General features: G+C 38.9%; 1 protein-coding gene across 10 annotated transcripts in view; it reads right to left on the bottom strand.

The window, feature by feature from the left end:
• Positions 1-22,612, bottom strand: part of MECOM (MDS1 and EVI1 complex locus) — a 551,406-nt gene that overhangs the window by 21,536 nt on the left and 507,258 nt on the right. For 6 of the 10 annotated variants that reach the window (XM_053657783.1, XM_053657787.1, XM_037137641.2 and 3 more), the window contains 6 exons: positions 19,915-20,131; positions 14,732-14,879; positions 13,286-13,442; positions 7,469-8,825; positions 5,398-5,485; positions 684-710 (listed from right to left, as the gene is read on the bottom strand). In XM_053657783.1, the coding sequence (XP_053513758.1) occupies positions 684-710; positions 5,398-5,485; positions 7,469-8,825; positions 13,286-13,442; positions 14,732-14,879; positions 19,915-20,131 (1,994 nt within the window). The remainder of the gene's footprint in view (positions 1-683; positions 711-5,397; positions 5,486-7,468; positions 8,826-13,285; positions 13,443-14,731; positions 14,880-19,914; positions 20,132-22,612) is intronic. The other 4 variants (XM_053657784.1, XM_053657785.1, XM_053657786.1 and 1 more) reach the window with 4 other exon arrangements.

Genomic DNA, 22,612 nt, shown 5'->3' with positions numbered 1-22,612 from the left:
GGTTTATTTGGGAGTGAGAAGGAAATAAGCACTACTTTTTATTTTGAATAAAAAATAAAGTTGTCCCCTAGTATCATTAACTGACAATTGACTGTATCTAAAATAGTAACTGAGAGCTAAGGAAGTGAGACCCAATGCTAAAAGATCCATTCACTAGCTAGACATGGATTTATAAACATTTAGTCTTATCTCTCCTGGGAGGTAGAAGCAAGTTCTTGCCTGGGATGTATGGATATGAATTCCACTGTCAGCTTGTATCTACACCTAAGTTTAAGTTTTATTGTTTTGAAGCCTTTATCAAAAGCATCTTTAACATGCTGATAGAGGCTCCTCCAAATAATCGTTGTTTTCTACTTAGTGAGCCATCTCAAAGCTTCTTTTAATAACATGCTCCCAAGTGCCCCCAAAGTGTTCTACATCAAGGTATAATTATGCAGAATGGGTCAGATTTATAGAACAAACTTCTTTCTGTAAACAATTTATAAGCACACTAAATGTCCAATTATAACTGAAAATATTTTGCAGCTTCACAAGCTGAAAAACCATCTTCTGAAGTCGTATCATTAATGGAAAGGGGCTCAGAATTCTTTATGTCTGTAAAGCAATTTGGAATATAAGTTGGTTTCCTTGTAAAGCTCCATTTTTTTTTTTTTTTAGTCAAAAATATTAAGTAGGAAACTTACCCAAGTTCTCTGATCAGGCAGTTGGAACTGGGAGCAAAATTGAAACAAAAACAAAAAATTACTTCTGTACTTCTGTATCGGTATCTTTACTAAAAATCTATCCTTTCAGAAATTAACACTTATACTAACTTAGTAATCTTTTTGCTTATCATGTAATTATACCTTCAGTAAAAGCTATGGAAATGAAAATTAAATATTTTCATTAACACTGATGAATTTCCTCTATTTTTGTTAATTAAATTTTAGAATTAAGTTTATAAACCAGAATGCTTTTTCCAAGAAAGCTAAACACTATCTACTACCCACTCTTAAATAGCAAAGTAAATACTTTCTGTTTTTACTCATTATAAAACATGACTCCTAAATTTTGAATAATTAAAAACAAGATATTTCCTAAAAAATATAGTCTTTTCCATTTTTAGGTTAATAGCAAAGCAAATAAGATATTTATTCAAATGTAAATCATGGAACAAGGTAATCCACCGGGACTCAGACCATCAGCAGTGAAAACACCTTAACTTAAAGAACTACAAACGTTTAGCTATTTATGACAATTTATGACTAGAATCACTGGAGAAAACTTGAGTGACTTAGAAGCGCTTCCAGGAAACGCAAATGCATTTCCCTTAAAAATATCATTCCGCTTGGTTGAGTGGGATATGTCTTGCTGTCACAAGTTTTGCTATCACAAGTTAAGGAAGACGCACAGTTTTTAAGGATGAAAGGTTTATCACAAAAGCAATATAGCAGTCAGAAACACTTGTTGGAAGCAAAACAGAAAATGAAGGGAAGAAGACTTAAGTGCTTTCACATTAATATAGAAATGACAACTTAGAAAAGACTAATATTTTCCTCGTTCTTTGGGATGCAGTAACAGTATAGTCTGACATTTTGTGGGAAAGAAAATAAAAATGAATGAAAAGCAAAAATAGAGGTAAAAAACTTCTGCTGCAGATGTATACTAAGTCAAATGTTTGAAAATAAAATGCATATTTTATTGCTAAAATTAAAAGTATAGGAAAATCAAGCCAAGAAATAATAGCCAGTTTTACGACGTTGTTATTGTCAAATAGCAATTCAAATGAGCTACTGATATGAGCAAAGTACCCAACAGAGAAATCAATGAAAAGAACATTTCAAAAATCACACAGTAATATCACTCCCATTATTTCCTCTGCTTGTGGCTGTATCTCCTTTTCAAAAAATATAACCTAAACTAAGACTCCACAGATAATTTTTAACCATTTAGGGAGAAATTGTACAATGCTATTTTTCTAGTGTATTAAACTAACTTATCTATAAGAGGAAAGAAGAAGATCAAATTGTCCCCCAGTGGCCAAACAGAGCAAACATACTTCTTTAACCATTGAACTAAGAGGATACATTAGACCCTGAGAATGATGAAAACCAGCATGTGTCTTTTCATTTTAATGTATGTGGTCCCATATCCTCTAGGTACTTTTGAGAAGAGTTTTTAAAATATGAGTATTCGAAATACAGTAACATGGCCTAATACTCTTTCAATAAAATTCAATAAATATTTATTAAGTCAGTCACCTTTCATTGATTAGGAACTGTGCAAAGGGGCATGTTAAGTAGAACATAAAAACATACAGAAATAGTAAAACCAGGTTTGCCCAGAAAATACCACTACCAAGCACTTATAGCTCTATTTATGTTTCCCTAAAGCATTGAAAACATGTGGTCTCCTCTTTACAATTATGATAACCCTGAGAAATAGAGTAGGCATTATTCCCATCCTAAAGATTAAGATACATAGTCCCAAAGGGCCCATGTGATTGGCTCCCTCATACTTTAAATGGAAGATGAAGTAATAAACGTTCTTATCCCAGCACTTACTCAGCTACAAAATCAAGCTCTGGGAGCAGAGGCAAGTCTCCCCATATTGGGTTTTTGCTCTGTGCCACCCTATTGCTGCCCAGTGAGGAAGTGCAGAGAGTACAGTAAGCACATTTACAAGCATGTCTAGGTACATGGTATAAACACACCAAAAATCTGGCTCAGGGGACATCAGGAGGGTCTTTTACTGACATTCCTTTACATTCAAAATGGAATTCTTCTGCATCCATGAACAGGAATAGCTTTTCCTTATTTAGGTCCCTCCACATGCAAAGCACAGTGCTAAGCATGTCAGTGCATGAAGGCCGATTCAACAGCTACCCTGGTGTGGCTGGAAGGAGCACTCCCATCACAATGACCGAGATGGCTCAGAGGGGTGAACTGCACTGCTCAAAACCTAAGCACTTGTGCTAATAACTAGTGGAGCCACTTGCAAAGCAGTTATTTCTGGCTTCAAACTCTGGGCAGTTTTGTTTGTTTGTGGGTGGATCTTGAAGCTAGATGGAATTTGATATATTAGAACAAAACAATTCTACCAGAACATCTGAGGCAGGTTTTCTGAGGGCTGGATGAAAACAGGGTGGCCCAAGTTTCTCCCAGGCAAGTCTCTAACTCATGTGTGTCCCAGTGATGTACAGCCAAGACACATGAAAACAGCCATGATGATTAGAAAGTAATGAAGTATTTCTGTAGTCATTAGTAAACAGCCTGTATCCCAAGCACCCTGAATATCTCCCCCACCCCAATGTCCTGGCCATCTCCCTAAACCCCCCTTAAGCAGAGGTCCCGCCCAGCAACTAAAGCATTAACAGTTGGTACAGGAAGGACTCTGGAATGCAGGAGTCAAACTGGATTGGTCAGTCCTCACAACATATCAGGTATTAAGTACTTTGATGACCACTCTTGGGTCCTGTTCTCATAGCGACACATAGCAACAGGCAGTCCTGTGCACAAAGCATGATATTCTGGTGTGGAAAGGAAACACACTGCACCGCACTCTGACGGGCATGTTCCTGAAGGTCCCAGGGAATGACCGCGGTGCTCCAGGCACTGTACAGGCCCCTCCTTACCTCGGAAATACTAAAGGATGGCATGTTTTCTATATTCTGTTAATTAAACATGCTGTATTTCTAACAGCTGCATGCGTATAGGGAGTTATTGGTACACAAAGTCTCCCATCTTATGAACCAGGAAATTTACCTTGACTAGCTGGAAATCTTTGAATTTCGGAGAATAGGGACCCTTCACCGGACTCCCTCATCTGCCAGATAAGGAAACTGGAGGCCAGGTAGACTGGGTCACTTGCAGACACTAACTCCCAGTCTTTGTTTCTCCATCACACACACCATGTACCCACTGCACTTAATTTTCACCTGATTAATCAGTAGATTTTAAAGATCAGAATAGGAAAACAGTATGATTATTGTCATTAAATGTATACAACTACAATATCTTTATAAGCATGTAGTTGTAAGTAGAAAGGAAGTTACTAAGAGAGATTTGCTTTTCGTGCAATGTCTGATACTAAATGCATATTCTGCTCAAGGGAATTAGTCACTGTGGCCTGGAAGTACAATTTAGATCAGCCTAAATATAATATATAAACACCTGATAAACATTTATCATTTTAGTACTTGTTTCTCTTCCATAAGGTAAATTATATCATTCCTTACCCTTCCTATATAAAATGAATACTAACTGCAATATTCCTAACCCATTTAATACTGAGCTATACATATTTTCTCAGTTTGAAACCCAGAGAATCTTTGAGCACTGGTAGATTTTCCCAGCTAACCCAGAAGATGGTATTTCAGCTCAGATACTCTGTTGCTCAAGACTTCAGGAAGGTACTTAGAAAAGTGAAGAGGAGGTAACAGAGGGGGCAGGGAGGAATGGCAGAAAAGAGACATATCCTAGATGATATAATGTAATTACATCCTAACTTCCTATAAGAGAACTTGCAGAAAGTTCCACCAATTGTATTAGAGGACTATGTTGGCTTTGAATATACTGAAGCAGAAGAAATCAGCTTACAGTTTGCAAGTATTTTTTTAATAAAACTGTTGCTTTCTATTCATAAAGACCAGAGCTGATGTCTTTAGAAAAATAAAAATTAAAGATAAAATATCATTAAATCAAGAAGCCAGATGCGAGATGTTTATATATTTGTACTGTCAATACAATTCTCCGCATTTTGATTAATATGTAAACCAGTTTTTAAAAAGTGACCAAATATGTAGGGACACAGAGATAAGCAAACAGATAACACTGTTTTGTATGCTCCTTGCCATGAGAAACTGTATGTATTTTGATAAATTGACACAACCCCACTCAGCAAATAGCTCTGTGTATTGTGGTGAATTCCTGTGCAATTACCGAACTTTTCTGGAATGCCCAGTGGTCTCTAGATAAATTCCTTCTCCCTCTGTGGTAACAACTTGTCAGGTAGACTCATTTCCTGTTTTTATCCAAGCGCTAAAAAAACCTTCAAGAGTTTGGGACGGGCCACAGTATGATCCCTTTCGTACTGTCAGTAACTTTTATGCACAAGGGACAACTTCAATATTTATTCTCTTAACTGAATTCTGTTAACTCTGAAATACACTTAGGCTCAGTAAGTAATCAATAGCAGACTATAGTTGAACACCAAAAGCCATGATATTTTTACACATCTTTTAATTACTTTTTCCTTAAAGAGTATGGATTTTAGTTCTGCTAGAGTTTCCTGTGTTCTTCCACACCAGCGTCATAGGAAATCCTAATGTTCTCAAGATTTCTTTCATTTCATTGCACCTGCTTTTCAGGATCAACAAGTTAGTTTACAAGCTTGAAGTCTCAAATTCAAAATACTTACTTGCGGGTGAAATAAGAATCCCGGAGAAGGTCTCAAGTATTTCTCTTTTAAAGCTTCAAGTGGATCAGTTAGTTTTCTTTTCTCTACTCTGAAAGGTTAAAATTAGATTTTGGATATGAATCAGTCTCAAATATCAATTACGACACAATCACTGGCATTTAAAACAGCTAACAATAAAGCAAATGGTAGGTTTCTGAGAAGTGCACTAATAAAAATATAAAGACATCTGTTCAGTTCTTAAAGAATACTCATGGCACCTCTAGGTGCGCAAAGAAAAAGGTCCCATTTATAATGGAAAAATCCTATTGAATGACTAGTAATTACGTAATGAGGAAATATAAAAAGGGAAAACTCGTGAAGTCAGAGGCAATTCGTGACAAATTTGTACCTTTCCACTTCACACATAGACAAGAATGCTTGGCGATTTTGAAATTGTGAGGACAGGGTTCATTTTGAAAATTAAAGTCATTTTCTATTGAGAAGGTACTCCCCCAAAGTGGGTCTTGGTCTAGATTTCTTCCATATTCGCCAACAGCAGGAGGAGAGTTTCTAAGCACACTGTACATGCTGCAGCCGCTCTTTGAGGCGCAAGTGTCCTCTTCCGGATGCTGGTGCTGGCCAGCAGGGCAGGTGAAGGGGCGGATAGTGGGAAGAGGATGAGGAACTTTTTGAAGATAGACATATGTGGAAGATAGAGATGTCATATCCTTCTGCTTCAGAAAACCTGTCATTCTATTCTCCATTAAGCAAATAGGAAATGACATCATGGGCTGAATTAAATTTTTTTTTTTACCAACTGTGAGTAATTTTCTTTTAAAAACTTGAATAAGTATAGTTTTAAAATAGAATCAAAATGAATAAAAACAGCTACCACTTCTTGAAATCTTATACATGCTGTTTTGCATACACTATTTCACTTGCTAAAACAGGTACTCTTATATCCATTTTATGGATTTTTAAAAAATGTTTAAGACATGGGAATGATGAGATTTCAACCCAAGTCTTACACTAAAACTGGAGTTTAGACTTCTTAACTTATGGGCCTTCTTTCTTGGTTAATGTGTTGTAGATAATGTAGGTAGGGAAAAAAAGCTCTAAACAAAAAAAAAGAATCTAGTACCTATTAAGCAATAGGAACTCAATAAATATTGTTAAATGAAAGACTAGATTATCCTCCATAAAAGAGAATCAGCCAAAAATTTGCATATACCTCTAGCTTAAATAGGCCCAATGGAAAAGTATCTACATCTTCCATGAACTCTTGATCATGTTCAAGATTTGGATGAGAAAGTAAATGTGAAAAAGCTTGGTAATATTTAAAATACATAATAAGGGTAGTTATTATTATGTATACGCTTTAAAGAAAACTAGTATCTAAACACTAACATTCTGAGTGGTCAATTGAGTGTTCCAGTACTCTGTATAACAAGCATTTTATGGAGTATATATGTGTCTCCCAAAGAACTGTTGGATGCATTAAAGGAAACTGGACTATGAAGGGATCAAACAGAGACGTGTTTGTTTTTTTTTTAAGATGAAGATTCACGTTATATACAAAACATTTTTGTAATTAATATTCCATTGACTTGGGCCTCCTAACAGGTTTATGTAGACACGGAACATGAACAGTGCTGATTAAGGCTTGTTGGTAGGTTAACAAAGAGTAAACTCCTGCTGTTCTGTGTCCCATTTCATTCCAAATAACCCGACCCACTGAAGTGCCCACACATATTTGCATTAATCCTTCAGGAGCCTCATTCTTCCGCCACTTGACAACTTGCTTTAAATATGGCTTTCCCATATTTTCCACTTAAAAAAGTATGTTTAAAAATAAATTTATTGTCAAGGGAAAGAACTCTGTGGGCCTATTCCAAAACCCCAAATTCAGAGTCATCCAAAAATAAGTCCAAACTTTGACTTTTGGAATAAAAATGAATTCACTACATCAAACAACTGTACTCTCTGTTTTACAACAGTAATTAAAATGGTTTGTCAAAAGCTGTAACTCTATAGTGTAAACATTAGCCTTCTTACATATGTGCACATGGAACTGTCTCCCTCCTATCCTTACCTGTAGATGGGGTCCATAAAGAAAGGGGTGGGTCTAGCGTGCTGCAAGGAGCCATCTGATGCAGGTCTTGGTTCAATGTTGCTTCCTTTCTTTTCCCCAAACACATGGTTTTTTCGAGGCTCATTAACCTTTGTCCCACTGGCTCTACTCCTACTGCCCATACTTAGATCCAGGGGCTGGTCTTGACTTGTGGCTGGTGTGGCAGGAGGCTTGGAGGGTACTGGAGTCAAGGGCTTCTCGTCTTTTCGCTTAGTGGTGAGATCAAAGGGAGACTCAGAGCTTCCCTTCTGCAGTTTCTTTACTTCACTTGGTGATTGGGGTTCCATTTTCAAAGGTAACGACCTCAAGTCTCTATCAGGAAATGGGTACATTGACTGAGAGAATGCTGGAAAAAATGGGAGGGGAAACATGGAAGGGTAAGGTAAAGCTCCAACTTTTTTGTCTTGCAGCCCCACCAGTCCTGTTGAACCAAAGTATTTTTCAGCAATAGAAGCAATAGCCTTTATAGAATCATTCACAGCTCCTGACACCGCAGTTTGCTCCTCTAAAGATGGTGAGAAAATGGAATGATTGCTGTATTCTTTCTTATTATGTATTGAAGCCAGATTCTGAAGAGGGCTTACTTTGTCTTTGAACATTTTACCATTTTCTTTAAATTTTTCTTTATCACTTTCAATGTCACTTTCCAGATCAGAGCCCGAGGTTGTTTCCAGGTCACTGCCACTTGGAGTACTGACATCATCAAGGTCACTACTCTCTGACTGGTCACTGATTTTCTCAAGGGGCCTCTCTTCAGAGGACCTCTCGGGCTGGAGCTCCACTGGCTTATTGTCCCCTACAGATGGGTGTTTAGATAGTGCCTTCAAAATATCCTGTGTAGCTGGCAGTATCTGAGGATGTGTCATGAGGGGACTTTGACTTTTGTTTGTCTGTTCAGTACTTGATAGTCCTTTGACAGGAGAACTAGCAGGTATCAAAGGAGGCCTGTGGTACAAGCCGGAAGGAAACAGACCAGGGAAGCTAAAAGAAAATCCAGGAGCTGTTGGAAAGGTAAGACCAGCAGGATGCCTATTGGCGCCAAAATAGTCAGCCAGGCCCGGGTTGGCATGGCTCATATTAACCATGGACGTTTTATCCATAGCTGGGGTTCCAGGAAGTGAAATGCCTTGGCCAAAAAATCCACCTGCCGCAAAATGGTTCTTGCCCTCACAAAACCTCCTGTGTTTATTTAAGGAAGACGTAGTGCTGAACATTTGTCCACAGTCTTTGCACTTGATTTGGGTTCTGCAATCAGCATGCATGCGCTTATGACGACAAAGGTTTGAAAACTGAGTATAGGATTTATGGCAGACCTCACCTGTGTGCAAACAACAAAAAAGAATCTCAGGCTTTATGGCAATGGCTTCTGAATTTAGCAAGTATCACAACTGGTTTACCCAAAGTTTCAATTAGGAAGCCAGGAAAGGATGTTGGAACTCCAACCTGGGTGCTCCAAACACAGAAAACCCCATTCCTCTAGATTCCAAAGCAAGGCATCCAACCTGACAAATGTCTTGAGGCAGCACAAATAGTTCACATACATAAATATTGTAACACCCCCACTGCTCCACATTGCATCATATTCTTGTCTTTAAATATTTATGAAAAAATCAAATTCCAGCATACATTGATTTCCCACCCAATGGCTACACTAACAGAATCTTTAAAATTAAAGTCTCTGTCAGCATTAAACATGAAACATAACAGGAACCCCTTTAAAAGTTTAGGCCGCTTAAAGAATTCTATACCGCAGGCACCAGAACAAAATAAAACAGCCTTTTCGCTCAACCAAAACCTTCACCTTTCTCCCCTCTCCCTTTGGGGGAAAGCCTGTGAGCACTGTACCATTATTTAATTTGAATTATATCATATGCTCTCATCATTCACACATCAAAGCCACACAACAATGCACATTGTGTATTCTGAGACATTTTTAACAATCATTTTCATGATTTGAGAAAGACTGACATAATTTACAATGGCTCTATTTTAAGCCTGCAAAGGAAACTAAATTGAATGTAGCCCATCCTGCATTGCTGGTTCCCATGAACTACGATCACGTCCTCTGACTTCCCCTCACACCAGTGGTTATGCGAACCTTCCTGCATTTATGAAAGCCCCGTCCTTGGGAAACATGTCCACTTGTTGTCATATCTTCACCGGTTATCTCGAGGCTTGACTTTCTGCGTGTTACGGCCAACTGCAGTGAAGCAGGGGAGAGCGCTGTGAACGCACTGATCCGGAGAGCACAGGGCAGTGGGTGTGGCTGGGAAATAACCCTTTTCCCTGAGAATTTGCCAGGGAAGTAGAACATCTTCCTCCTCACATAGGTGCAAACAGATCTAAGTCTATTTTAAGAGCAAACTCTGTAACCCTTAAGAACTCCTTTGCTAGGTAAGAAGCCCACTTCACAGTCCAGCAGGATTATAGGATTTGCTCCCTAAGTGTCACATTTTAAATTTTACTTTAATAAACATGAGTCCACTTTCTGCGTGAGCTTATCTTAATGCTTTTGTGCCTGTTTCATAGATACAGAAAGATAACGTGCCTTCTTGGTCCTTGCTGAAATGAATTGATAAAAGAAATTAAACTGAAGACAAAAGCAATCTTTATTGGCTTCATGTGATGACTGTCTTTAAGTGGTGAGTGGCTGAGCTCCGGAGTCAAGGCGATAATAATTAAAACAAACAAACAAAAAAACTCATTCGAAGGAGATTTTACAGACCTCCATTCCTGCAGAACTTGGATTATCCCCCACCCCACCAAATAGGAAGCAACCAAGTGATTCCACTTCCGTGTCTTTTACTACGAACGACTGACGTGCGCGGTGCTGCCTGTGTCAGTGTGCTTAGTGACGTTAGAGTGTCCAACCGGGGGATGATTCGCAACATTGTTGAAGCTGGAACAGACATTTTGACGGGAAGAGAAGATGCCAGTAATTTCTTTTTAAATCATTCTGCTGGAATAAATCGACCAGAGTCTCCTTTAACCGTATGTGCTAGCTATCCATATACAATATGAATATATGTATGCATAAAAAGAATTTAAATATTACATATAATTAAACTCTTTGATACACTAATTAAAAGCATATGATGTGGAGGGTAGAAACACAAGGTTTTTCCTAGTTACACTAATTCAGTAACATGAGTAGTAACAAGAAACAGTAAATACAGTGTTGGAATTATAAAAGTACACTCATTAAGAAAGTGACACCTCTCCTCTGGGCATTAAAATGTCTTAATGGGCATCCATCCAAGGTGTAAGTTTTTAAGGGGTCTGAAACTTTCTGACAAAGAACTGCTCTGTACACTTCTTTCTTAGAGTTCAACGGACTTAGGAAAATCAAGAGCCCCTCCGTATCTGAGGAGCGGAAGGTGCATCTGACTCTGCTGACTGCACCCTCTGTGTCAGGCCCTCCAGAGCACAGTATCTGAGGAGCGGAAGGTGCATCTGACTCTGCTGACTGCACCCTCTGTGTCAGGCCCTCCAGAGCACAGTATCTGAGGAGCGGAAGGTGCATCTGACTCTGCTGACTGCACCCTCTGCGTCAGGCCCTCCAGAGCACAGAATCTGGGGTGTTTCCTTAGGCAGAGGCTTTGTTTTTCTCACTTGAAGGCCCAGCCTGGCCCACCACAAACCACCAGGCCTCCAGGTAAACGGCTCAATTGATGCTGAAGTCTATACTCTACAGTAATTTTCTCAGTAATAACGAATTAGCCAGCAGTTAACATTGCATTTTTCTACTTATTAAACAAATTAAGAGGTATTTTGAATATATGCAGCCTATTAGAGCATGTGGTTTCTATTTGGGAAGGCTGGAGGTTCCTGTAAAGGCAGTGAGTAATTACCTTAGTGATGGTGACTTTGGGCTCAGGCTTGGCGGTACACTGTAATAAGAGACAGTTGCCATAAACACACCAGTGGGGGTAAATCGTGGTGTGTGGCCTTCTGGTGAGAAACAGATATCAACTCTAGGTGAACCTCCTCCACTCTAAAGTCTCCACACCAACTCCTCTTTTGTTCTGAAATTACATGGCTATTATTCATAATTACCCCATGGTTCTCTGTCAGGTTTTATATTTGAAGAATGCCATCTGTTATTTAAATGTACCAATAATTACTGAAAATACATTCATGGGAAATCATTTGTGCAATCTAATTGGAGAGGGACACCCTATAGCACTTTAAAGTGAAATACTTGACTTCAACACGATTAAAATTCCAGATCCCAGAATCTTACATGACAGGAATTTGTGTTTTCTGACTTTTTTGTTTTAAATGATAGAGAAAGCATTAAATGGGTGATCCTAATTCACTGTGGTCTACTTCACTCTTTTTTCCACCAACATATATCTATTTCTGAAAAATCACAAGTAAATGAATTATTTGTGTGTGTAGCACTTGCGAGTACATTTTTAGGGCATCACAGCCTAGAGGCCAGAATGTTTTTTTGAGACAAGTCTAAAATTTCTATTGTATACTTTATTTCCTGCAACATTCAACAGAGCTTCCCCGAGGGAGGCTGGAGCAACCTTTTGTCCCACTGCTAGTCTTCTTTACTCCACCCAGGGAACCTGTGAGCCAAAGAGGACTCTAGCGTAAGCTGGAAAAGGAAAGGGAAGCTCTCTTGGTGCTCGGAATCAAGAAGGGGGCTGTGTCAATGCCAAATGGAGGAGGGCTAGCGTCTGGCATCTCCCTCCTGGCACTGAAAATTAGGATTTTTTCTCTGAGGTCTTGTAGTTGCATCTCATATACCTACTACAAACCATCAAATATTTGTCAGAAAACAGTTTTGTAAGGGTTCCCAAGTCAGAGGTTTTGCAACTACTGACTATGCTTCAATCAGTTCTAAGCTTTTCTGGATCCAAAATCAGTCTGAAGTTTGTGACACGGCTCAGTGAGTCACTGTGTCTATATGCCCAGCCGAGCGATGGATCAAAAGAAGTTCAGAGTCATTGCCTTGACGGACTGAGAACCACTGATTTCCCCGATGAAATGTTCCAGCTCAATGCAGGGAACAGAGGGGGGTAGACAGAAGAAGAAACCAAGTGAGGGCTTTATCTGACTTTATTTGAAGTACGTTCCTACAGTGTTCTGCACATTTTAAGTAGGTGGTCAGATTGGATGTCTCCTGAAAACATGCAAACCCACTGCCTGTAAATTTGTTTTAGTGCAGTGAGTTACAGAGGCAGCGTGTCCAGCATCAAAGTGAAAATGTTCTGCTTTTCAAGTAACAGACTACCGATCTGCAGCCTGTGACCGGCAACAATGGGTAAATTAGAGGGCGTTTGATTTCCCTCTCTGCCCACACACATTCACACATGTACACACAGAGTCATAAGCCTACTTGCCAGGTGGGGTTCTTCCGGCCCTTTCTGATCCAGAACAGGTTTTTATCACTTCATCTTGGTTACCGGTATCTGCTATTCGCTGTTTTACAAAGCCATGAGCGTTCTCAGTGCGCAACAAATCTGGTCGTCTCTATTAAATCCTACAACCTGGGGAGGCTTCCCTTTCAATATTTAACGACTTCTCTTTTCTCTACCTGTTATTGATTTCATCTCAAAGAGAACACCCCAGGGATCATAGACAAAATACCATGGATCTGGTTATAAAAGATTTTCTGGTATTAGAAAACAGGCCTACTGGATTGGACCATAAAGAGCTAATATGGAGACCCCTCTAACGACCATGTGTGGCCGCTCTCCTGATCACACAGTGCTTTTTGGACGAGAGACAGATGCAGGAAGGAGGGCTGGAGTGTTAAAAACTTACAGATGAAGGGCTTCACACTGCTGTGGATGTGCTTGTGTTGTTTGAGGCCTGATGAAGTGGCAAATGTTTTGCCACACTCCGGGCAAGCGTGGGCCCGGGCACCAACGTGCTGAGAGCGAATGTGCCGCTGAAGGTTGCTAGGGTCCGTGAAAACCTGCTAGGAAATGAGTACTGATTAATCGAGAAACTTAATTCAAGGACACACTAGAGAAGACCAGGAGTGACCCAGGAAGGAATTTTGTTTTTGCATTTTGATTTTGGTGATTTGTTTTCCCCCAAGACCCAAAGAAAGTTGTGGTTCCCAAGTGCAAGCTCCTCTCAGGTATGGACTGCACATCATTCAGCTCTGTATCCTTAGCACGAAGTGTCCATTGGTATCAGCCGAACAAAATGATTAATGACCTTGTTGGACCATATTCAGGCCATTTTGATCTCATTTTGAAATAATGATTGGTGTTGGATAATAAAATGCTGGTCATGACATTATTAAAATTGGGATGTTATTTCCATCCTTTAAATAGAGATATATTATATACACAATTGGGGGGATTTTGACAGAAGTATCACAAATCTATTCAAGGAGTTGCCCTAGGGGTTAAATTCTAGCGCTGCATTTCAGTGAATTACCAGTAAACTAAAATACTCCCTTTGGACACTTTACTAACAAAAAAGAAAGAAAAAAAAGCCACCCACATACCTGGAAGCAAACATCTCTAAAGATAATTTTGAATGTCACAATTTTCACGGGCATGAGAAAAGACATTCGAATGCTATGAAAAGTTTGTGCAAACGGAAACCCACTTTCACGACACTAGGACATTTTTCAGTTAATTGAGAAACATGAAAATTAACCACTGTGAATTATTTTGTCCCTGTAATGGTCATGGTGAAGTGCATTCATTTCACCCTTAGGTTGTTCCGCAGCTGGGCACTCAGGCAGCAGTGGCCACCAAGGGACTATACCTTTAATTAGAATTAAGTTTAATTAGAATTTATGATGGGGACTTGGGTGGAAAAATCTGCAAATGCAGAAATCTCCCATTCTTTCTGAATAGGCATTCAGAAACTTTATGTGGCTTCCTCACAAATTGCTGTTAAAATAAATCAGTAATGTGCATTGGATAAAATTTTCATTCTCCGTAAGGCTATAAAACAACCCCATGCTGGCAAGCCAGTAGCGGAACCAGGAATTTACCGTGGATGTCTGACACCTAGTTCTGGAACTCACCATTAAGCCTCACTTCCTCTCTTACAAAAATAAAACGATACCCACTAAGTGTTTTTATACACTGCACTAATGCCTTTTAGCATACAACACTCAGTCTACTTTTCTCAAGATATTTATAGTTTCCCCTCTCAAGGCTTGTTTTTATATATCGTAACAAGTGATAGATTAAGAGAGAGCAGGATGACAGAGAGGCCAAGTAGTCTAAAAATTCACTGTACCTTGGCACAATTTTCACATTCATAGTGCTTTCCACTGTCATGTGACATCTGGTGGCGAATTAAATTGGACTTCCAGTTAAATGCCTTGGGACACTGATCACACTTGTATTCCCTCTCTTCAGTATGTGACAACATGTGTTTCTCCAGGCTGTTAAGAGAACAATTAATTTAATAGGACATGGTGACAAAGAACACATTCATAAACAGAACGTCGTTTTATTGCTAGCCCAAATGGCAATTAAAGAAATAAGAAGGAAAAGTTGTTGAGCTGAGGAGGAGGAAAGAAAAGAAGCAGGCTTGGGACAGACAAAGGTACGTTTTACGTTTCCTAGACTGTGTCTCTCACTAGTGCAGAGGAGTACCCCTGCTGTTAGAAAACAGATCTGCCACAGCTAGCAGGGACTCATCGCCAACTCAGCAGCATGAAAAACAACCAGCTATTTGTCAAGTCTAGATTCACTACACAATTCTGAAAGTAACACATATTCTAACACCCATGGAAACACATTCAAATAGAAAGTGTTAAGAAGATGCTTAAGAACATGCAAGCAGGTATTCTGTCTGATGGATTCAAAAAAGTACTTTTGTTTTTACCCACATCATCATATGGGAAAGTGTGCTCTAAGCTGAATAGTTAACAAGCAACTTCCCAGCATTACCCTGGGATGAATGAATGGACAAGTAGGTAAGACTGATGGACAAATAAGTCTGTGTATACAGACAGAAACAGATATAAAGATATAAATATTTTATATGTAGAAAAATATATGTAATCTATTAATGATGGAGAAAAGTATGTAATATTTAAAGTGAGGGAATTCTTTAAAATCCTCAAAAGAAAAATGTTAGAAGTTTCTCACAAGCATAGTTTCTCTGTGTTTTAAAGCTCAGAATACTTTTTCTTCTCAAATGTTTTCCCCTTCTCTAAAAATTGTATAGGAAATGTGCATGAATATAATCAAAAGCAAATATAGATAGTGGATTACAGTGATATTCAGAAGGTGTTTGCAATATCTTTGCTAATTAAATACACAAGCACATAACACAGTAGGATACTACTCCCACATAAGGTAACCAGAGCTCCTTGGAGAAATAGCCTGTTTCAAATTTGAAGAACAAAATATACAAGATGGGTTTTGAACATGTTGTTATGGCAAAAACCAAGAAAGTTGTAGACCCATGTCAAGAGAATTAGGGTGCCAATTTGAAGAGATGCCCACTGAAAAAATATGAGAAAATATGAGCATCAATAAAAATAATAATCTCATATTTTCACAATAACAGTATTTAAAAACACGTAAACAAAACCTCACTAGTCACCTTTCGAAGATGCTGGGAAGCCAAATAATTATTCTGAAAACTAATAATTCAGAGGAAAAACTCATCCACAGGCTCTTGTCCCTTCTATAAGAGCTGTACCTGAGGGTGGACAAAGAACTAGGGGATGATTCTCTGTATAGAATTAGTCCAGATAACAAATACTGAGAGAATAATAGAAATAAAAACACATTCATTCTGCAGCCCCTAAAGAATTAATGAATCTAAGTGATCTATTATGTGTCTCCTGGTGGAAATAAATAATACCATCAATGAAGTATTCTTCCCCAAACTTTGAACCTAAATGTGATCAAAGGGATGTGTCTCCATTAACATCCCTAGGAAACAGGGCCCCGAAGAAAGATGTTACACAACTCCAAAGTGATGTCATCAGGAGAAGTCAGATGGGAGGAAATACTACAGGGAAAACCACTCGGCTGCTTCCATAAATAAATTGTAATGAGAAAAAGAGAGAGAATAAATAATAATGAGAGAACAGAAAAGAAAGTGAGACAGACAGACAGACTGACTGACTTTAACTGGGGAGCCTATAAATTGAAACAGATACAAGCGGCATGTCAACCAGCGGCAGGGATGGACCTTACTTTGATCCTAATTCAAACAAACACTGAAAATCATGATACACTGCGGAAATGTGAACTTGCATTTTAAAGAGGCCTTACTTCCTACAGACACATAATGAACTATTTATAAATAAAATGATAATGCCCAGGATTTGTTGCAAACGATCCAAAACAAGTGTAGCTGGGACAAGATGGGCCTTGCGTGATATCAGAGCTGAGTGTCTGGGGTTCATTTTATAATCCTCTCTGGTTTTGTGTGTATTTGAAACTTTCATAAGAAAAAGTTACTTAAAAAAATAAAATTACCAAACATGCCATCACGCTTTCTCCTCCACGTTTTATTTCCCTGTAAGATGCCCGCTGTAAATTCAAATATTGGGTAAGACCTCGGTGCACCTAGAATCTCTCACCCAGTAGATGTGTAAACTGGGTAGGTGGGAGTGTGGGAAAAATGAAATGTCCTCTCTCCTATCTTGATACATTAGAAACACCTCTCCCATATTTTTTTTCCTCTTCCTCAGCTCCCTCCCACAATTCTATTCACATTGGCACACAAACTTATTTTTCCTACCCCATGAGTCAGTCGCGTTAGCAATGCTATTCTATTTGAGCACCAGTGGCGATATCTCTGGGAACAAAAGGTACCAGGAGAGTACAGGTGTGTGGAGTCACAAGAAAGGCCCTGTCTTTATCTACACTATGTCATTCTCTGTTTGTTACACAAGTCGAAGTGTTAACAAGAGAGTTAAGAGAGAGATAGCAACCATTGCAGGTAACATTGAACTGAGTCAGAGATACCTTCCAAAATCATTATACAGATGCCTATTCTCAACATTGTCCTTTGCAACCCATGAAGGCATGTCATTTTATGACATACATCATATTCCAATGTGTATGTCAAATCAGAAGCTCTGAAAGCTGGCAGGAAAAGACTGGGTTAGACATGGAGTTGTGCTCCTGCCCCCTGACTCCAAGGGTGTGACCCAGCTTTAGAGTATGTGCTAAATGGCACATGGTGGGGAAAACAGAGCAAAGCCAAGGGAATGTTGCTTTCTTTGCTTCTTCTAACCAGCAGGAAGTCCCTATTGTTTCATGGAACTAGCAGCTATCAAGTAATAGGCGATAGAAGAATTAAAAGGCAAATGCTTCTCACAAAAGCAAATGTATACTGCTTTTAATCAACAGAGAAGCAATCCAGTCAGTCATTACCGAGACTCAATAAATGAGAAAGTTTATCCCGATTTACAGAGCTTTGAATTTTATCCCAATTTATAGAAGTCTTCTGGGTTCTTTCCACTTTTTGCATATCAACCTTTGTTTATCTACCCCCCCCTTTTCTGTGTGTGGGGGGAGAGTATTCTTTCTCACCATTTTACATAAAAGATACAAAATAGAGTAATTTATCATGTCAAGAAAGGATTTTTCATTTGATAAAGTATAAAAAACAGTATAAGATTCTACAAAGTAGAAGATATTTAGAGAATGTAGGTTTTGCACATGGCTAAATTATATTTAACCCTTTGGATGCTTGTCCTCAGGTTTCACAGTGACATGCTAAATTCATCTCACTGCTTACCCACAAGTGAGTTTTCAGGATTCGTCCAACACTAGATAATTAATTAGGTTTCCTTCTTGTCTTCCACTGAATGTGTGACTTAGGGACCTGAACTGACAGTCAGTCTAGGCATTAAGCAGAGTTAACTCAGGCTTACTCTTAGAACTAACTAGTCACAGTGAGAAGCTTTCCCCACCTAAGAAGCATTGCTATTTACCTCCAGCAGGAAGTAAGAATTACATTTTAGTGTTTAGTCTGTCAATTTTGTTTCATAATGCTGTCTTTTATTTTTGATAATCAAACTGAAAGAAATAAAACTCAGAAATTAAATCTTGCTTTGTAGTATAACAGTTTTACTCCCTATAAGTTATTATTTTTATTTTGTTTTTTTTATTTGCACATACTTATATTTAAGGAAAATGCTGCAACTTCTTTTTTAATTACTAATACCTGTCTTACCAAATACACTATATAACAAATTTATTCTCTGTATGAATTTATGTTAAGCAGTAAAGATGAGTTTAAAGAGGACTGGGAAAGCCTCCTTATCCCCCAAAATGTTTTCTTTCTAATAGTTAAATCAGGCCTGAATTCTCAAAGCTACGGATTCATTCTTTTGATTCAATTTCCACAAGGACTGAGCTATGCTTGATGACTTTCTAGTCATTTATGCATTAAAATTAATGGCTGCTACATGAAATCGTTTCCTGTAAGTGGCCTCACCACAGAAGAGGGTGCAGAGCCATCAACAGAGGTGAAAAGAAGAGAGAAGAAGGGGAGGCATTAAGGAAAAAAGGAAAGCAAAATGGTAAAAGGAAATAGGTGGAGTGTCCAAGACAAACATAGTCATTCACACTCTTGAATGAGTCCAGTTAATACACTACCAAACCCATTTAAATACAATGATGTTATGTTCGCTTGAAATTCTGGTTATAGGTTCCAAGGATCATTTCCACATTTAAAAACAAAAGAATGGATACGATTATTAAAACTGTTTCTGGACCAAGGCAAAAACCATTAGGTACAACCACACAAACCAAAAATCTACTCGCTGGTTATATTCATCACTGATTTGAGAAACTGTTTTGCAGCATAATTATCAGTATGATTTTTAGAAGATGGGTTCCTGGGTTGCTGTTTTCTTCAATAGAAATAAAAAATGTTCTTGAATAAAATTCAAAAGGCTACAAACAGTTTATACGTGATTAAAATATGATTTTCATTTTAGTAAAAATAAGTATCAAACAATTACTTCATTTAAATCATATTTATCTTTCTCCCCCTTGGGAAATTTAACATTTCCTTCACTATACATGCTTTTCCTATCCTTTTACATGTGTGCAGTTTAAATAATTGAAATCTAATCCATGGGTTACACTGCTATATCAAAAAAACAGCTATCTTTCATTAAATGAGTAGCAGAGGTAGCTTTATTAGAGTTAGCTTACAGTAATATTAAACTTTCTGTTGGTGACAACACTGTTCAAATAAAAATAAACATTTTCTGTCTGGCATCCAAATAATTGATTCTCACTTCATTGAAAATATTTGACAAATGAGAATTTCCCAAGAAAAATGATTTCTGAACATGTTACTAACATACTTATCAGACTCATGGCTGATAAGTTTCAAATTTCCCATCTGCATAAATTTTAAAAATGCAGCATAAAAACATTTTATTGCAGAGTAAATTAACATGGTTTGTAGTGCAACATGCCAATTCTAACCTTTGCAAATCGGGAAAAACTTGGTCACATTCTTTACACTCCTGGATTGCATGTATCTCTCGGAGATCATTTTCACTTTCAAGTTTTTGTTGAAAGTCCTCTTCCACCATCGAAAATGCTGAGTGAGGGGTACTGCACGGGAACTTCTGGTGATCTGCTAGTTCGGCCTTGGACTCAAAGAGCTGGTCACAGTCCTCACAGCGGTACTGCCGTTCTTCTGTGAAAATAATCCAAGTGTTACTGAGATTGGGAAATCAGGAAGTGCCACCACAGCCCAGGAAGCATTACTGAATTATAGGAGACATAATAGAAAGTGCTTGGTTTTCATTTTTATCACTCCAATTTCCACGTAGATTAAAAATAGTAGAGGTAAGAAAGCCAGGACAGAGCATAGAACAATAACGTCAGTGGTTACTGTGGGGACAGCATAGACTCCCCATCAGATAAAGCTCTTCCAGGATTTAATATCTATGGGATATTAAAAATAGTAATGACCACTTAATGAGCATCATCTGTGTCTTCAGCCACACATATGGATTATTGATATTCCTTAAAACCTGATCATAAGGAATCACATGTCAGGTTTTAATTCCAATTTTCAGATGAAGGTACGGAAGCTCAGAGATGTTCAGGAACTTGTCAGTAACCAGCTAGGTGGTTGTGACAGGACTTGAATCCATCACTGCTCCATGTGCCATGACACCTGGGGGGTGCATGGAACACCCAGTCCCCATCCGAGCCGTGCTGAAACCTGGCGACGGTGTCAGCAAACTTGAAATGCTTCGTTACATTATTACTCGTAACGGTATATGGGATGTTTTTAGCTCTCTTTTGGGCTAATTTATGTTACCCCAGGGTCGGTGCTAATTGGCATGGCTTTGTTAAATAGCAAACACAGCATGAATTTGCACTTTATATCAGTGAGATAAATAAAATAGTAGTGGGGACTAGCGATAACAAGCTTATAAAGTGTCAGGGAATAATGGTATTATTTCTGTTCTTATCATTTGAATAGCTTTCAGTCCACTCATGAGGCCATACTACTATGCCCAGACACAATCACAGAAGTCTTGAAAATAGCTCCCGAGGTTGACAGATACTCGGGACAACAACATGAGACATAATCCCTATTTTATAGATCTACAGCCAGGACCTATACCCAGTTGTTCACTGTCTGAACATTTTGGAGAGAATATTTTAGCCACCCACCGAACACTAGGCATTCTGCTAGGGAATTAATATATAAGAAACTCAAGGGGATACACATACGAACAGAGGATGACATATTTTATGACAGATGCATGCATAGGGCCTTGGGAAGCTGAGCAGAACGTGCCTAACCCGTCTAATCTGAGGGAGAGAGGCTCGGAAAATGGAATGAGCAATATTCGGCTGGGCGAGTTGGGATGAGGGCAGACGCTGCAGGCAGCAGGAACGAGGTGGACCAGTGAGGAGGGCCAGAAACAGCATGGCAGGCTCCTGGAAGGAAGGCTGCAGCGGACTATGGCAGGTTTATAGGGTGCACACGGGGGAGGAGTGGGAAATGGAGCTAGAGAGGGTAGCAGGTCACTAGGGGCTTTTTAGGTCCCCGCTAGGAAGGGAAGAGAAAGCCACTGAAAGCTGGAAAGCCCCACCGAAACATGAGAAGCCAAGCGGCAAGGTCAGATGGGACGGCAGCTGCTATAATCTGCATACAATACTAGTCTAGTTTAAAGGAAGCCAGTAACAGGGAGCCAGCAAGGTAAAGAAATTAGTGTGCAGGTTCAACAGGGTTTGTCAATTTTGTTAGTGGATGATTAAGGAAGAGAGGGGTATTCTGAAATAAATCACTTCAGCTCTAAAGACAGGTTTCCCTATGACATGAACAAGGTTATGGAAATGTTTCCTATCATCTGTTACACTATTCACATATTTAAGATCTACATTTAGAATCTGAGCCAGCAGCCTGAACACAAATAGAACCCTCCAGCCACATAATAAATGGGAAAGGCCTCGGTTTTAAATACAGCAAGACCTTGGCTTGAATGCTGACTCTACCACCTTCTGGCCATGTGGTCTTTGCCAATTAACTTAGCCTATGTGGCCTCAGTTTCCCTATATGTGAAATGGAAATAATTCCTTCTTTACAGGTTTGAACTTTACACTTTGTGTAAAGATTAACTGAGGTAATAAATAAAAAGCATGTAAGAGCTAGCATATAATATGTGTACAATGCGTATTTTCTCTTTTCTAAAAACATTAAATCCTAGGAGTATAAAATACGAATCACCACTTAAACATCATAAACCTTATATGAGGCCTGTCCAGAAAAAGCCCAGCCACTGTTAACATACCAAGACCAGTTTATGCAACATCGATGTAACCTGGCAGCCAAGGAGAGTGGACTGGAATGTGCATATGTGAACAATGATGACTTCACTGTAGTAGTCAGTGGGGCCGTTGAGTAAGCATGTGTACTGTGTGGCTGTCAGTCAAAATGACTGAGCAAGTACAGCAAAGAATCTATATCCAATTTTGCATTAAGCTCGAACATTCCTCTGCAAAAACTATTCAGATGATGCCGGAGGCCACAGCCATGGGCAGCTTCCTCAGGACAACCCGCCTGCTGACACATCCCATCTTCTGCAGCAGTTTTTGGCAAAACATCAATATCCCTAAAGCCCAGACTTGGGAGTCTTGTGACTTCTGGCTTTTCTGA

Source organism: Artibeus jamaicensis, unplaced genomic scaffold, assembly GCF_021234435.1.
Source record: "Artibeus jamaicensis isolate MK-2021 breed Jamaican fruit bat unplaced genomic scaffold, CSHL_Jam_final scaffold_474, whole genome shotgun sequence".
In the NCBI taxonomy this organism is placed as follows: Eukaryota; Metazoa; Chordata; class Mammalia; order Chiroptera; family Phyllostomidae; genus Artibeus; species Artibeus jamaicensis.
The sequence above is the reverse complement of the archived record's forward strand: the minus strand, read 5'-3'. Positions and strand labels throughout refer to the sequence as shown.